This window comes from Sander lucioperca, chromosome 24, assembly GCF_008315115.2.
Source record: "Sander lucioperca isolate FBNREF2018 chromosome 24, SLUC_FBN_1.2, whole genome shotgun sequence".
Lineage (NCBI taxonomy): Eukaryota > Metazoa > Chordata > Actinopteri > Perciformes > Percidae > Sander > Sander lucioperca.
Genome location: NC_050196.1, coordinates 6,125,020 through 6,140,430, shown reverse-complemented (window position 1 = coordinate 6,140,430; position 15,411 = coordinate 6,125,020). Strand labels below are relative to the sequence as shown.

Sequence of the window (15,411 nt, the reverse complement as noted above, 5' to 3'; positions counted from 1 at the left end):
GTCACGCCCTAAAACACCCCCTGCTTTATCGGCAATTTTAAAATCAACGAGACCATAATTCAAAAAATGAACATCATTCTGTGTTGCAGAAGACTTAAAACTAGCGATTGAGACCATAAACTCATTATGAAAATGTTTACTGAGGTAATAAATCAAGTGAGAAATGGGTCACTTTCTCATAGACTTCTACAGAAATCGACCTCCTTTTGCAACCGCACGTGTTGCCCCCTGCTGGAATTCAGATAGAATGCAGGTTTAAGGCACTTCCGCATTTGCAGCACTTCGCCCAACCGGATGCGTTGTCCATTAATATTAACAGTCTATGGTTAAACTTCACAACCACACTCCTGCTCTCCCTCTGACAGATCAGATAGAGAGTCAGCCAAAGGCTGTTTCAAGCCCTTTCGACCTGTAATTGTTTGTCCTCTGTCACTAACAGACAAGTTTGCAAACTCTAACTTGAAGCACTAAAAAGTTTTTTATTATTATAATTTTTAGGGGGGCTGAGATGAAATTTAGGGGGGTTCAAAGGGTTCAAAATCGTCCATGGTGCACTATATCTGACAGTGTTAATGTGATTCCTTCTTCAGTGGTGGAGTATTTAGATCCTTTAATTAAAGTAAAAGTAACAAGTGAAAATACTCAATTAAGTCAAAGTCCTGAATTCAGAATGATCACCAAAATGTTCTTAACTTTATTTTACTGTTAGCTGTTTGAGGCGTAGCTAATTAATGTATGTAGGGTAGTTTAATCCTAGAAATGTTTTAAAGTGCTCATATTGTGCTTTTTGGCTTTTCCCCTTTCTTTTAGTGTGTTATATATTTTTTTGTGCAGGTTATAGGTTTACAAAGTGAAAAAGCCAAAAAAGTCCACCCCAAAGGGACTTACCATCTTCCAGAGAAAACACTGTTCACAAACTGCTCCAAACAGCTCTATTGTAGTCCAGTCTTTACTTCCGTGACGAACGTGCGTCACTTTGTAACACACGTTATAATGCTCGTCTAGCTGCGTGGCACTCCCTCATGCTCTGCAACTGACAAGCTAGCAGTACTTACTCCGCATGTGTGACTCCCAACAAAGATGGTACAGAAGTGAGATGTCTCACTCTGTAGCTAAAACAGAGAGCTCAACACACAGGGTGAAAAGAGGAGCTGCAGCAATGTGCAGTACAACAAATATATGGTGTTTTCTGAAAATTAAACCACATAAACCTATCCTGGTACAACCTCTAAATACAATTATGAACCTGAAAATGAGCATAATATGAGCACTTTAAAATGCAAATATTTTGTCAGAGTATCATTGTTTTTGTATGCAAAATCGAAATCTGCAGAGTAACTATAGTTGCTATAGTAACTATATCTGCCATATCTGTCAAATAATGGGACAGTATAATTAAGTATAACATTTATAATGCAGCATGAAATAACACAGTTATCAATACAAGTATCTCAAAATGTATTAAAGTTCAGTATTTGAGTAAATGTACTTAAGTTACTTTTCACCACGGTTCTCGTGTAAAGACCAGTATCTAAAGATACTGTAATCAAATTACAGTTAATTTCTGCTATATACACTGTAGCAACTGCAGCAACAGCAGTAGTAGCAGTCTAGTAGTAGTAATATAAGTACTGGTACTTGTACTACGTACACATGTATGTGTATGTAAAAAGTGCTGCTGCAAAAGTAAAAGGATCTGGTGCCATCTACTGGTCAAAAGGAGTAATCAGCCAACTTTGAGCCACAGGTGGAAACAATGATGCAGTGATTTTGAAAATACAATAACTCCACCGGTTCACCGGGAGTGTGGATGAAAGAAACAGCAGAACTCTACAGAGTTAAACTGGAAAAGACTTGTCTAATCAACCCGCAGCTTATAATTGTTTCTTTTTAATAAGTGTTTTGAAGCAACAAAGTCAAGATAACCTCATGTCAGACATGTCGAACACACATTTAATTCTGAGAGGAAGCCGTCTTTCATGGAGTTTTATTCCATCAGGTCGACAGCTCCCCAGGACTCCTCCTTTGCCGAATGTAACTAAACGCCTGACTTTTTGTGATAAAGATTCAAATGAGGATAAGGAGCCACAGCTGAAAATGGAGGTACATGGGCATTATTTAACATGCCCCTCTTTATGGAACTCTTATTGTCATGATACGTAATCAAATCTGTTCTCCTTGCACTCAATAGGCCGATACTAGAGATCAGGATGGCAATAACCAAAACACGACGTTTGATTTCAACACAACTGGGACAAAAAAAGGTACCAAGTTATAGTTTGTATGATTCTGTGTGCTGCTTTCTTGCAAATCAAACATATTTGGATCTAAGCAGATTTCAAGTGTTGGCCACAGTAATGTTTTCCTTGTTTGGTTAATTTTGCTCAGAAAACATTTCAGAACCATGTGATCCTAACTCAATGCTGAAAGGGATGAAGGGGTATCAGCTGACACCAAGTGACTTGGAGTTTATTGAAAAGATGGAAAAAGATAAACTTGTTAAAAAACTGCAGGTAATGTTGGCTTGCTTGCTGACTGCTGCTGCTGCTTGATTACAACCATATTTTTCAGATTGATTTCCAACCATTGTTGTATATTGTGTTGATGCAATGGGATATTTTGACTGTCCTCAGCAAGACCTGGAAGAGGTGCAGCGGTCATTAAAAAATGAAATGATGTCCATGGAGCTGGTGTATGCTTCCAGGGAGATCACGCAAGCTGTACTCGAAAATGTGAGTTTCTTTGAACTACAATAAACAAGATCTTTTGCACGCAAAACCTTTTTCACCCAAAGGTCACCTTTTTTAGTTACTTAAATTAGGTTAAAGATGGTTTTCATCCAACAGCAACCACGTGATGATTCCTTTATAGTTCTGTAGTTGATACTGTAGCACATCTGACCTTTTTTTAACATCACAATAACTTTCTCTGAATGTTCTCTGAATGTCTGGTACAGGCATTTTTACTAGCATTTTATATTGGCCCTAAAATGGCATTATTTTCCAAAAAATGTCAAAGATTAAATGTGAAGTTAAGGATGATGGATCCTTTGAGATCATTCCTCTGGCATTTACAGTTTGTTGGATAACCTTAGATGGGAATTCACAAGCTTCAAACGCAAGCCTGCTGAGCCTGCAGAATAATAGAATAACATGAAAACATAGCACATACCAATATATTTTCTAATCATAAACTTGTGAGAAGTGTGCAGGTTCCTTGTCTTCATTTGTCCTGATAATTGTTTTTTCTGTCAGTTCCCATCCTGTGAGGACCTCACTAAGTGGGTAAAGGTGGTCCTCAACATGACATCACCATCGACCGAGTTAACAAACCTAGACACTAAGTCTCTCCTGGCCATGGTGACGAAAGAAACCATTCAAAGAGTCGCGGATAAGAAGAAGCTAGAGCTCACTCGGATGGAGAAGATGCTGGCAAACAAGTAATTTAATAGCTTAATGGATGAAGCTGTGGGCTCACATCTTGAGACACTTAAGATGTTTTTAAATCAGTTTTATCGAAGTACAATATTACCTTATCAGATACACTACCGGTCAAAAGTTTGGGGTCACTTAGAATTTTTTTACAGACAGAATACCAGCTGAGATCTTCTGAGACCTATTTTAATCAGGGCAGCAGTTTTCAGATTACATTATGTGCTTACATAATTGCAAAAGGGTTCTCGACTGTTGTAGAAAGAAGTGGCTGATCTTTAATGCAATATCTACATTGCCCATTATCAGCAACCATTCATCCAATGTTCCAAAGGCACATTCTGTTTACTAATCTGATATCATTTTAAAAGGCTAACTGAGAAAACAATGGAGAACCCTTTTGCAATTATGTAAGCACATAATGTAATCTGAAAACTGCTGCCCTGGTTAAAAAAACAATGCAACTGATCTCAGCTGGTATTCTGTCTATAGTGGAGTGGAATGGAAATTCTATAGTGACCCCAAACTTTTGACCAGTAGTGTATGTGTGTAGTCTGCCGTGTAGCTGACGGCAACATTTTTTTTTTTTTTTTTTTTTTTTAAACGCAAGAAGTTCAGAACTTTTTATTGTGCTTTTCACAACACTGAATGTTTCCTGGGTTCAAATACTAATCCAGTATGGATTCCTTCAAAAACATAGAAAGAAGAAAGAGGCTCAAGAGAGAGGGCAGCTTGAAAAACAAATTGCCAGTGAACGGGTAAGAAAGGCTTTCAGCTTGTATAACATTTTATTGCTAAGAAGTGATTTTTGAATATGTTTTCTGCTTTCAGCTGAAGATACAGGGCTCAATGAGCCAGTTATCAGACCTGAAATCTGAACTCGCACAACAAAAGGTAAGACTCTTATTTTGATGCGATTATGAACATAACATTTTGGTGTTTGGCTGAGTGGTGAAAAACATGCTGTGTCCAGTAACTGGAGGCTTTTAAGGATTTATTGTGCTCTTTAAAAAAAAATATCTACGGTTTCACAGGAAGCCTATAAAGCTCTTGAACTACAGATCAAAACCAAAGAAGAGCCAGAAATTAAAGCAGAAGAAGCAGACACATCAGAGGAACTACAAGCCACTAAACGCAGAGGAAAGAGAACACAGGCTGTTAAATCTACTGAAAAGTTGCAAGCCGCAAAAAAACAAAGTAAATCAACAAGGAGCAAACCCACAGACGGTAAAACAGACAGACAGACAAGTGTGAAAGATGATCATGCAGATAAGAACGCAAGTGAAACTCTGAAGACGAAACGGACTTCTGGAGCTGCGGCAGAAAAGCTGACAAAGTCGGTTAAAGAAGCCAGAGGCCCACAGAAGAAAGAAGCCAGAGGGCCACAGAAGAACGTTGTGAAACAAGAGTCAAATTCACAGGAGTCTGTGCAAGCTGTTGGAGGTAGAAGAAAGCCTCCTGGAACCACACGGACCGTAGCTTCACGACTGAAAAATCAAAGTCACGTGAAAACTGGGGACTCTCCGTCCACGTCACAGCAGGCGGCTCCCTCGCAGGGCAGAAAGCAGGCTGCTGTAGCTGCAGGTGATGCTGCAGAGGAGGCCCAAAATACTGTTCTGAGAAGATCCAAGAGGATAGCCAGCAGAACGTGAATGTCTTTTAGCTGTTCTGTTTAAGGGCGCTTTAGTGCAGGCTGCTGACACCACAACGAACTGTTTTGCCATAAAAGCAACGCTGGTGATCCTGACTTCTCCTCTAGTGCCACCATGAGGTTGACATTTGTGGTTTTCAGTGAAATTTCTGATGTCCCAGGATGTCGGGATAGTGATTGACTTAGTCTTGTTGCTAAAATAATTCCTACAATGTGATTATTTTGTTTTATATTTTTTAGTTTTGTATATTGTAAATGCTTTATCATAAAAATTTTTTTTTTTTTTTTTTTTTTTTTTAAATTTGTTGGTTATTAAATGAAATTCCTTCACACTATTTTAAATAAATTGACCCAGTTGACGCACACGTCACAAATGTCTCTCTTTATTCATGTTCTTCTGATTTCTATTCTGATTGTTAATGAAAATCATAGATTGGTATGTGAATGCTTTTGATTTCTGTGAGAATATGAAATGTTTCCCGAAGCTTAACCCAAAGTTTGTCGGAGCCAGTGGATATTTTATCACACCTCATCTCTCTATTTCACAGTCACGATCACTGCTGCTGAAACCCTGCAATTTCCCCTCCTAGTAATTCTTGGACGGGCCGAGCGTTTGGGTGTATCATTGTTAATCTTACATTAACTCCAAATCAATCGGTCTGAGTGGGAAAGAAGAAAAACAGCCCACATTTGCTCTCCGTGCGTCTGGAGTGGGAAAACATTGTACTGACAGCTGGAATGATTCAAGGCACTTCTTAAGTTACAAATTAAGTTTGAACTGACGGTCAGATTTGTCTGTCATTTGCCAGGATTTGCTTCTCAAACGGCTGCAGTCTTGACAAGTGAAGTAACATCTTTCTTAACAGCTAGCAAGTTCTGTTATATTTTCCCACCTTGGGTCTTGATCCTTGACTTTTCCTGCAATCTCGAAGGCTCGTTTTCAGTCTGCCTGTAATCCCCAGAACCCGATGAGGGATTTCCCTTTTTCCCCTCAAAACTATGCATACACACATTCCTGATTGGTTGGTGAGATATTTGTCTGATGGTCAAGCACAGCGACCCAGCCGAGACCAAGGTAATACAAGCACCATATCCTGCCATTAAGTTTAATAGTCTAATACCAATAAAGTCAACTAATCGTGGGCGCTGAGTTTGTTCTAGAATGGGTTTAGTTTTGGCTGCTTTTATTCTTGTTATTCCTGCATTATTTCTCTGTGGCTCAGCGTTCCTCTGAGTTTCTCTGCTTGTGTTTGCCAAACCTGGAACCCTGAACAGTTTTTCACAATCGAGGCATGGGAACGTTACCTCAAATGCGTCAATTTCAGAAATCAGATCTTGTTTACGGAAGGAGTCCAAGCAGAGAGCTGGGATCCCAGCCCAAGGAATTGTGGGCCGTGGACTATATACAAATTGCTCATGTCTTTCGCCTTGTGGCTGGATAAACTTCCCTCTGTATTTAGGCACTTCTTTAAACATTTTACCCATTTACAAAACATTGTATCCGTAGCCTTATACTTTTGTGTAGTTTAGTATATTAAAGGCAATACATCGAAAGATTAAAAGCTTCTAACAAGTGTATAAAAGCTTATAATAGTTGAAACTTAGTGCCATAATGTAAGAAAACTGACTTTTTTTTAACTATGGTACCTTTACAGCTACATTATGAATTGTACTAATTATATTGTTTGCATGGGTGCATTTAGTGCAAGTCACCACTAGAGGGCAGTGCTATGAGCGTTGTGATACTGCACACAGAAAGTCTCATTGACCCTCTTACCCTCCCATTTATATATATATAAATCTAGCCCTGCCCCTGCTTGTAAAAGAGATTCTGAATCTCAGTGGGAATATTATGGACTATTTGATTGATAAATTATCAAAAGATGCAAATCTTGCACACAAAAAACGTATAACTGGTGCGATAGAAGGCTCACATCTGTTAAAACACTAGTCAAGCTTAGAGAGCGCCGTCCAGAAGCAGAATGTCTTTGGTGTGACATAGTTCTTTAGTTTCAGACTCTTTCCATGGCGTCCCAAACCAGCTGTCCTCCCTGTAACGCTTGTTTGTTTAGCTTGGACACTGAGGCAAGACGGTCCCCCAATCCCCTGCCAAGGAAAACCCTGTAAAATGATATTAGTGAGAGCGAGGGCTGAGACCAGAGGAGGTGAGGCCTGTGACACATGTATGAGCAGCCATGCCAAGGTTAGCAAGGCAGGAACACATTTTAGCCCACCAAATGCATCCAAAGTGTGAATCCTGCTGCTTAGTTCTTGAGCCATCCCAAATCAAGAGAGCACTTCACAAGAGGATACCTCTCTTTCATGTGGTTTCAAAACACCAAAGATGACTGTAGACACAAAGGAGCTTTGGTTTAACTACTGTATAAGAGTGACATGTCTGAACCTTGGTTTTTAAAACTTGTGATTTCCATGGAAGAGCACTGACGATAGTAGAAATCTATAAATCACTTGTTACTGAAGTCTTTTGTTTTGCCACTAGGAAAGGACAAGCCAGGAAGGAAGGAAGTCTTGTAGGTGTGGAAAGCAAAATGAAAACCAAAATGCAATAGACTAAACATCTGGACAATGCCTGCACATGGCACATGCAATTTGTGGATAGTGAACCTGTGGGAAGAAAACATTCTTCAGCTTTCAAGAAAGCTCTCCACAGGCAATGTACTGCATTATTATATTTTGTTACAAGTTAATTTTTCCGATTGCTAACGAGCATCAGGCAATACCAGAACCACATTTTCTGCATTCCTAACATGCATCTTGGCCAAACAGTTAATCTCTCCTCCAAAACTCACTAAAACCACCAAAACACTTCATACATGGCTTTGTAAAACTTGTATGTTTGAAGGTTGAATGATTTTCACACAAATCAGTATTTTTTTATCGAATAAGAATAACACCTTTTCACTTTGACTGTACTAAAGTTTATATAACAAGAATGAATCAGAAATTTGCTTCATTATCCTTTAGTTTTTCTATATCATTGCATACAAGTAAGTTGAAACAAAAAATGTTCCTGAAATTCTGGGGCTGCAATAGTAATTACAAAAAACCCAGAATAGCCTTACAGTACTGTTGTACAGTACTGTAAGGGTTCCTCCCTCTCTCCTGCATTTTACTACAAGTTCTCATCAACACCACATCTTATGTCTTCTCTGTTAGCTGCAATCAGCTGTTTGGAGTTATTATTACTTAATTTTATTTCTTTATCTATCTTTTATCTATATATTTCAATATGGTTACTGCAGAAATGCACAAATTTGCCAACAAATGACATGCTTAGCACAATTATTTAAACTGACACACAGAGAGCAAAACTTCTTCTCGAGTCTCCAAAAGTCTAAACACATTTTCTGCTTTACACACATTTTGCAATTCAAAATGGCACTTTTTAAATGCACTGAACACGGTTCTCTGCATAAGACACAATCTGACATAAAGTCACAGGTTTGCCATTGCAAAACACTGCCATTCAAAATGACACTACATGAGCTAATTGGCCAATATACTGTATGTGCCACCTGGCCAAACACCTCAATGGGTTTTTTTCTGTAATTTTCTTTTTCAGTTTACTGTTTTTTGTGAGCATATTTTTGTTCAGTCCAATGTAAATATGTCTGCTGTGCATATGTTGCACTGACTTGTTTGGTGAAAAATAAAAAAAATAAATGTTTCAACAGCATGTGTGTGTATCTGCAAATATTTCTGTGCATGTGAACAATCTGAAGAATTTTCTACAATTTGAACTATTTTAGTATTATGGCAAAGAATACTAAATATGAGAGTGCTTTTCATTATGCCCAACAGTGTGTAGTTGGTTAGACAAAAAATCTGGTAATATGAATGAAGTGTGTGCCATTTGGTGCAAAAGTTTGACTTTGATATTGTTATATGTAGTTTTGGTTGCTGTGCTTCATTTTGCAGGATATATGAGGTATTTTGCAGTTTGGGTGTGTGGTTTTGTGAATTGTGTTAAGTATTTTTCGATAAAACCAGCCTAGTTTGCAAAATTGTGTTTTAGCAATTGGAAAAAACTGTAAATGTGTTTTTATCTGTTTTGAAAACAGTGTTTGCATTTGAACAATGTGCTGCAGATATATGCGTATGTTGTTTTGCATGTGGTGGAGTGTGAATGAGAAAAGATCAACGGATTTTGGTGAATGTGGTTATTGAATGTATTTTGTGTGAAAGCAATGAGAAATGAATTACAGTTTGGTCCACATAGACTTCTGTTTCGCTGACTGTGTGAAGAGTTTTAATAATGTGACTAGTTCTGACCAGTGCATATTAGCAATCGAGAGAGAGGTGGAATGTGCATGGCCAAGGTGTTGTTAGTGAGTCAAGTATTGGCAATAAATAGACATAGACATTAAAGTTTCACACTCACTGACTTCTTATTCCTTTGGAGGCTAAAAGTAGAATTTTGTATTCACAAGAGGGCCGCAATCTTCAGGATGGAGGCACTCTTTGACACAGCTAGCTGTTTCCCCGTTTCCAGTCTTTGTGCAAAGCTATAAGCTAAATGGCTGTTTCATGTTTACCATTCAATATGAGAGAGGTATTGATCTTCTTATCTAGCTGTTTCCCCCTGTTGTATCTGAATTATTCATTTAAGAGTGAATGTATCCTTTGAAAGACAAAGTGTAAGATGATGGAGACCATTCACTGATACTCATCACAGCTTTATTGGTCAGGAAAGTCTGCACTTAAATGCTAACAACCCTGCTGGTCTGCACGAGGCCAAAGCCCGTCTACGGAAAGCCTTTCCACTACCTATTCAGCCCCATTGTACCGAATTTGGTTGCAGTTCCACCAGAGTTCCACTGGGGGTGATCGCAGGCAAGTGCAAAATGAATGGAATTCTATGGAGCTAGACGGCTAAATTTGTCTCTTTCGCCTGATTGTCGTTGAGAAATCTCAGATTTGTTGTAGTTTTTGCAAGTTCAACATGGATTATAGGTCGAAAGTTGAATGAACGAGTACTTATGTAATTTTGATTTCTTACAGGTTGAGTCGTTGTTGCCCATAACACGCTAGCATTTTGCTAATGAATGCTGATTGGTCAGTGAAGGACTGATTACGACCAGAGATCCCGCTTGACGGCATCCGAAGCAGAACCAGAATGTCAGAGTGAATATTTCGGCGTGGTCTTTAAAACATTAGCAAACTTCTTTCTAGCACGTGTATTGACAGGGAGAGCCTGACCTGTCAGCTGTGTTGTCGATGCCTTGAGAGAAAAAAAGAAGCGGCTCAGAGCTTGCTGTAAAGCAGTATCTCTGGCTGTATATGTGTATGACGTCATTGACATTTTAAAAGGCTTTTTAGAACAAAAAAGCCACTTTAAAAAAATCTAACACCCAGCAGTGTGTATTTTCTTAGCCTCCCCTTTTGAATGCAACATTCAAATTACTAGACAAAAAAATTATATCCTGAGAAAAGTGGATTTTGAGGGGTATAGCTCCATAGAGTACCATTCATTCTGCACTCGCCTGTGAGTGCCCCCTATATGGATCAAGAGTGGAACTGCAACCAGTTCAGAAGCCGGAAGTAACGAGAGAGTGGAACTTCTTCCCTTATTAGAAATTCTTTGACAAGGCGCATACTGTACCCTGACAGACAGTATGATTTCCACAATAGGCCAGCACTTTTTGAACAGCTCATATGATAAGTGCTATAAATGCCAGTAGCCCAAAAAAGGAGGCGAACCACTTCAACACACACCCGTAGTCAATTAGTCCCTCTGCTTGCTGTACCTCATGTAACAGAATCAAGTTCACTTCAATCGGCTCAGTGTGAATTCCCACATGCAGGATTACTTTAATCATGCCAGCTAGCCCAGGCTCCTAACTCTGTTATTCTTTTTTTTTTCCTTCTCTGTAGAGCAACTTTGAGTACAAAGCGCTATATAAATTTGATGTATTATGGTTATCATGCCAGGCATGTGATGTGTCTCATTTGTGCACTGTATCTTAATTAATTTATAACTTATATTACTTATACTTATACTTATATTACTAATTTCAATTAATTATTCATATCAGATGTGATTTATCAACAAAATGACAACTGAAACCCAGCAAGAGGAAGGGTGAAGACTCTCAATAGAGCAGTTTTGGAATTCATTTTAACTTGGTATCAGAAAAATATTGCAAACAAATTTCACCAAACGCATCAGATAGCAGCTGTTGACAACTTTGTTGTCGTGTTTTAAGTCGAAGTGTTGTTTTGTATTATAGTTATGGACTATCAGACATAATTTCACTGCATGTGTGTGTGTGACTTGAGTTTGAAAGAGGTTAATAGTAGTGCTGTCAAACGATTAAAATATTAATAGTAATAATATCACGATTAATCGTATTAATGTCATAGTTAACTCACAATTAATTGCAATTAATCGCACATTTTTATCTATTCTAAATGTCCCTACATTTCTTTTTGTCCAGTTATTTTTTCTCATTTTAATGCTCTTATCAACATGGAAAAGTGGATCGGCTTGCTTTGTGCTTTTGTCGCCTGGCTTTGACGAGGGGGCGGAGAATTTGCATCAGCTGTGTGCTTGGCCATCAATTGGTATTTCAGACTGGACGTGCTGCGATTATAGCTCAGTTCACAACGACAAAACACACAGATCACTTTGGTCTTGTCAATGGAACCATTTGGCAACTTTTTTTAAAGTAAACTTTCCATTCAGAATCTTATTGGCATCCATTTCGGCGTCTCACGCTCGCCATCCACTCAAAACGTAACGTTAGCCTACTACTCTTTGGCCGGCTCGCAAGCCCAAACAACTAGTCTAGCTAGATCCGGTGTGGTGTTATAGTTTTTCTAACGTTACTAGTTGTTGCAACAGCATGTGAAAAAAACTACAAAGTTTGCTATGCCAAACAATACGTTAATCTTGCGATAAAAAAATGTATGCCGTTAATAACGCGTTTAACTGACAGCACTAGTTAATAGTAATTCGTCAATAATGTATACAGCAGTGGTATACTGTCCATGTTACAGCCAGACGACAGCCAGACGAACTTGTGACCCTTTGAACTTAGCGTCTGTAAAGTTTGACAAACAACCATCATAGGTTCTCAGTAGTGACTTCTTTCTCAGTCAACACAGTCTGTGTGTAATCTCTCTGCATACAACTCAATCGAGCCAATACAAACTTGTTCTCCTGGCAGATGAAGAGAGTGCAAAGCTGGACAAACAGGGTCCTGAGCCAAGCTGCTGAGGAGGCACAGACCCACTGCGAAGACCAACAGTAGTCTTCTGCCTTTCCTTTTCTGGTCTGGGTACGTTCTTATTATTATTACTCCGTTTCTGTTTTGATTCTTGTCTTTCTCTCACACTCTGTCTACAGTCTCATCTCTCTTCCTGGTCTTTGAAATGACACTCAGGGCCAGATGTACGTACATTTGCGAATGTAGCATTATCAGCGTCATGGCCAACCCGCAGAAAGCGCACGCTGTGATACTTCAGCTTACGTCGTATTTACCAAACCTGCAGTTCATCAGGTAATCAGCGCCATTCTCCACCCACTATACCGTAAATTGTACTGTAGCAAAGCGTTAAGTACTTGTGCTATGATAAGGCTGAGTGCAGACTGTGATATTCTCACTGCTGATGCTATGACTGTTTGAAATGACCCTGATGCCAATATTTGTAATGTAGCGAGGAGTTTAACAACTGCTGGAATTGAATGTGAATGCTGAGTCGGAGATTCAATGTCATCTTTGATTTCTTCCAGTAACTGTAATATTGCATGGCTGCTTAATCTGTAACGCTTAATGATTTCGTGTTCACTCAACTGAAAAAGTGTGATGCTGATGAAGGTGAGATGCTTTTAAGAGGCGGAGAATTTTCACCGCAAAATAGAGGCGCGCTTTCACGGGCGTTTTTTGTACATACCGCAGAAAACATAATTACGCTTCCCCTCCCATCTCTTTATGGGAAACTCCCACTTTCCCCTTCACCCTCCCATGAATGCATTGCATTTACCTCAGTGCGGCCTGTTTGTACATACCTTGCCATGCTTTTAGGCGCACGTTGCGAAAAAATTACGCCTGAAGTGGGCGCAAAAGCGTTAGTACATCTTGCCCTCAGACACTGAGAATACTCTCAACATCAATATAATGTGAGGCACGTTTGAGATTAATACATCAACTCTGGAGCATTGAGTTGTGAGCTAATGGAGTTGATAAAGTCTCCCAGAGATGGCTGACTCCAGCTGTTTCCGTGGTTTCCATGTCTGGAAGTAATTTCGCTGGATAATAAAGAACAGTGAAATGTCAGTGCAACCTTTAGGGATACGTACATTCCTTTTTATTTAAAGGACATTTGGTGTCCAGTGGGATTTCAATGCCGCTTAATTATCTCTTAGTACACACACAACTAGCTCAGGCACCCCACAGTTCAATTACAGCATAGATTAAAGTATTTTGAAACTTTCAAATAATACTGCTTTGTCATTTGTGGTAGAAATTATGACTTTTCTTCTATCGGGAGCCAATGAGGAAGGAGAGTGATGTTGTTATAGAGCCATTGAGTCTAAATATGGATTGGTCGGGGTGGATAGGTCATAAAACATCAGACTAGTTTCCCGTTTCCTACAGAAAGTCAACAGTTGTCTCTTTTTACCATGACCAGAATCGTTCCCTGAGCTTAGTATGTTAACCCAAACTGAAAAGTTGTTTTTGTATATATATATATATATATATATATATATATATATATATATATACACACATATTATATATATATTTGACTACAGAAAACTGTTTTATTTTTGTAACAGTGATCTGTTTTTTAAAGGCACAGATATTGACAGGGTACAATGGTGGACTCAAATGCACAACTCAGGATCGAGATGAAAAGGTAAATACAATTTATTGTTCAAGGAACAATCAGGCAGAGGTACAAAAATTGGCAGGCAAAAATCGTCATCAGGATACAGGCACATGGTCAAGGAAACACTGGGAAAAACAAACTAGGAAAACACTGGAGAGTGAGACACACTAGGAGTAACAACAATCTGGCAGGGAACAAGTGAAACAAGGGGGTTATATATACACTGGGGATGGGAAGACAACTACACACAGGTGAATCACATTAGGGCGGAGACAGGTAATCACAAACGGCGGGAAACAAACAAAGGCAGGAAGATAAGTGAAGTGAATGAAGACAAAACAGTAAATGTCAAAATAAAACAGGAAGTCCAAGAAAAACAGAAAACACAAAACTGGACGTGACAGTACCCCTCCCTCCAGGGACGGCTACCAGACAGCCCTCAAAACAAAACAAAAAACGTCCAAACAGGGCACGACAGTCCAGGGAGGGCGGATGGGGTCTGCAGGAGGGATAAACACAAAACAACCCAAGAAGGGCGCAGGAAGGACAAAAGGACAACGAGGCTAGGGAACTGAGGAAGGTGGGCACTAGGGAACGGGGGACAGTGGAGTTTGGGGACAGAAAGGCTGCGGTCAGCTAAGCCCGGGGTCCAGGACTGCGAACCACAGTGAATGTGGAAACCCTCAGACAGCCAAACAGGACGACAAGGAGTCTCAGGCGGCCGAACAGGATGGCGAAAGCAAAACCCCTCAGGCAGCCGAACAGGATGACGAGGATTCTCAGGCGGCCGGCAGCGAAGGCAAAACCCCACTGGGGGCCGAGCAGGTCGGCGAAGGCGGAGTCTCTCTGGAGGCCGAGCAGGACGTTGAGGACTCACAAGAGACCGTCTGCGAAGGCAAAATCTCTCTGAAGACTGAGCAGGTCGGCGAAGGCTGAATCCCTCGGGAGGACGGACAGGACTGCGAAGACTCTCTGGAGGTCTGCGGCGAAGATGAAAACCCTCTGGAGGCCGTTGCCGATGAAGGCGATACCCCTCAGGCGGCCAAGCACGAAGGCAGAATCCCTCTGGCGACCGGCGGTGAAGACGATACCTCTCTGGCAGCCGGTGGCAAAGGCTCTCTGGAGGCCGGCGATGAGGACGGAACCCCTCTGGCAGCTGAGCAGGAAGGCGGAATCCCTCTGGCGACCGTTGGTGAAGGCGATACCCCTCTGGCAGCCGGCGGCGAAGGCGATACCCCTCTGGTGGCTGGCAGCGAAGGCGATACCCCTCTGGCAGCTGGCGGAATCCCTCTGCCGGCCGGCGGCGAAGGCCCTCTGGAGGCCGGGCAGGTGAAGTAACAGCTGGGCTGGAAGCAGGCGACAGGTCAGCTGGGCTGAAGACAGACGACATGTCAGCTGGGCTGAAGACAGCCGACGGGTCAGCTGGGCCAGGGTCCGCCAACAAGGCAACTGGAACAGTAGTCGGCGGGTCCG

General features: G+C 40.6%; 1 protein-coding gene across 1 annotated transcript; it reads left to right on the top strand.

The window, feature by feature from the left end:
- Positions 1–1,806: 1,806 nt before the first annotated feature.
- On the top strand, positions 1,807–5,349 carry si:dkeyp-34c12.1 (uncharacterized protein LOC570187 homolog). Its single transcript, XM_035998670.1, has 8 exons — positions 1,807–2,103; positions 2,192–2,264; positions 2,389–2,513; positions 2,634–2,732; positions 3,255–3,439; positions 4,132–4,189; positions 4,263–4,325; positions 4,466–5,349. Exons 1-8 carry the CDS (start codon positions 1,930–1,932, stop codon positions 5,081–5,083), a joined length of 1,395 nt encoding a protein of 464 aa, XP_035854563.1. The 5' UTR covers positions 1,807–1,929; the 3' UTR covers positions 5,084–5,349.
- Positions 5,350–15,411: the final 10,062 nt, after the last annotated feature.

Coding starts and splice junctions, on each gene's coding strand:
- si:dkeyp-34c12.1 (XM_035998670.1), top strand. CDS start 1,930: ATGTCAGACATGTCGAACACACATTTAATTCTGAGAGGAAGCCGTCTT. Junction 2,265..2,388: donor CACAACTGGGACAAAAAAAG/GTACCAAGTTAT, acceptor AATTTTGCTCAG/AAAACATTTCAGAACCATGT. Junction 4,326..4,465: donor CTGAACTCGCACAACAAAAG/GTAAGACTCTTA, acceptor ACGGTTTCACAG/GAAGCCTATAAAGCTCTTGA.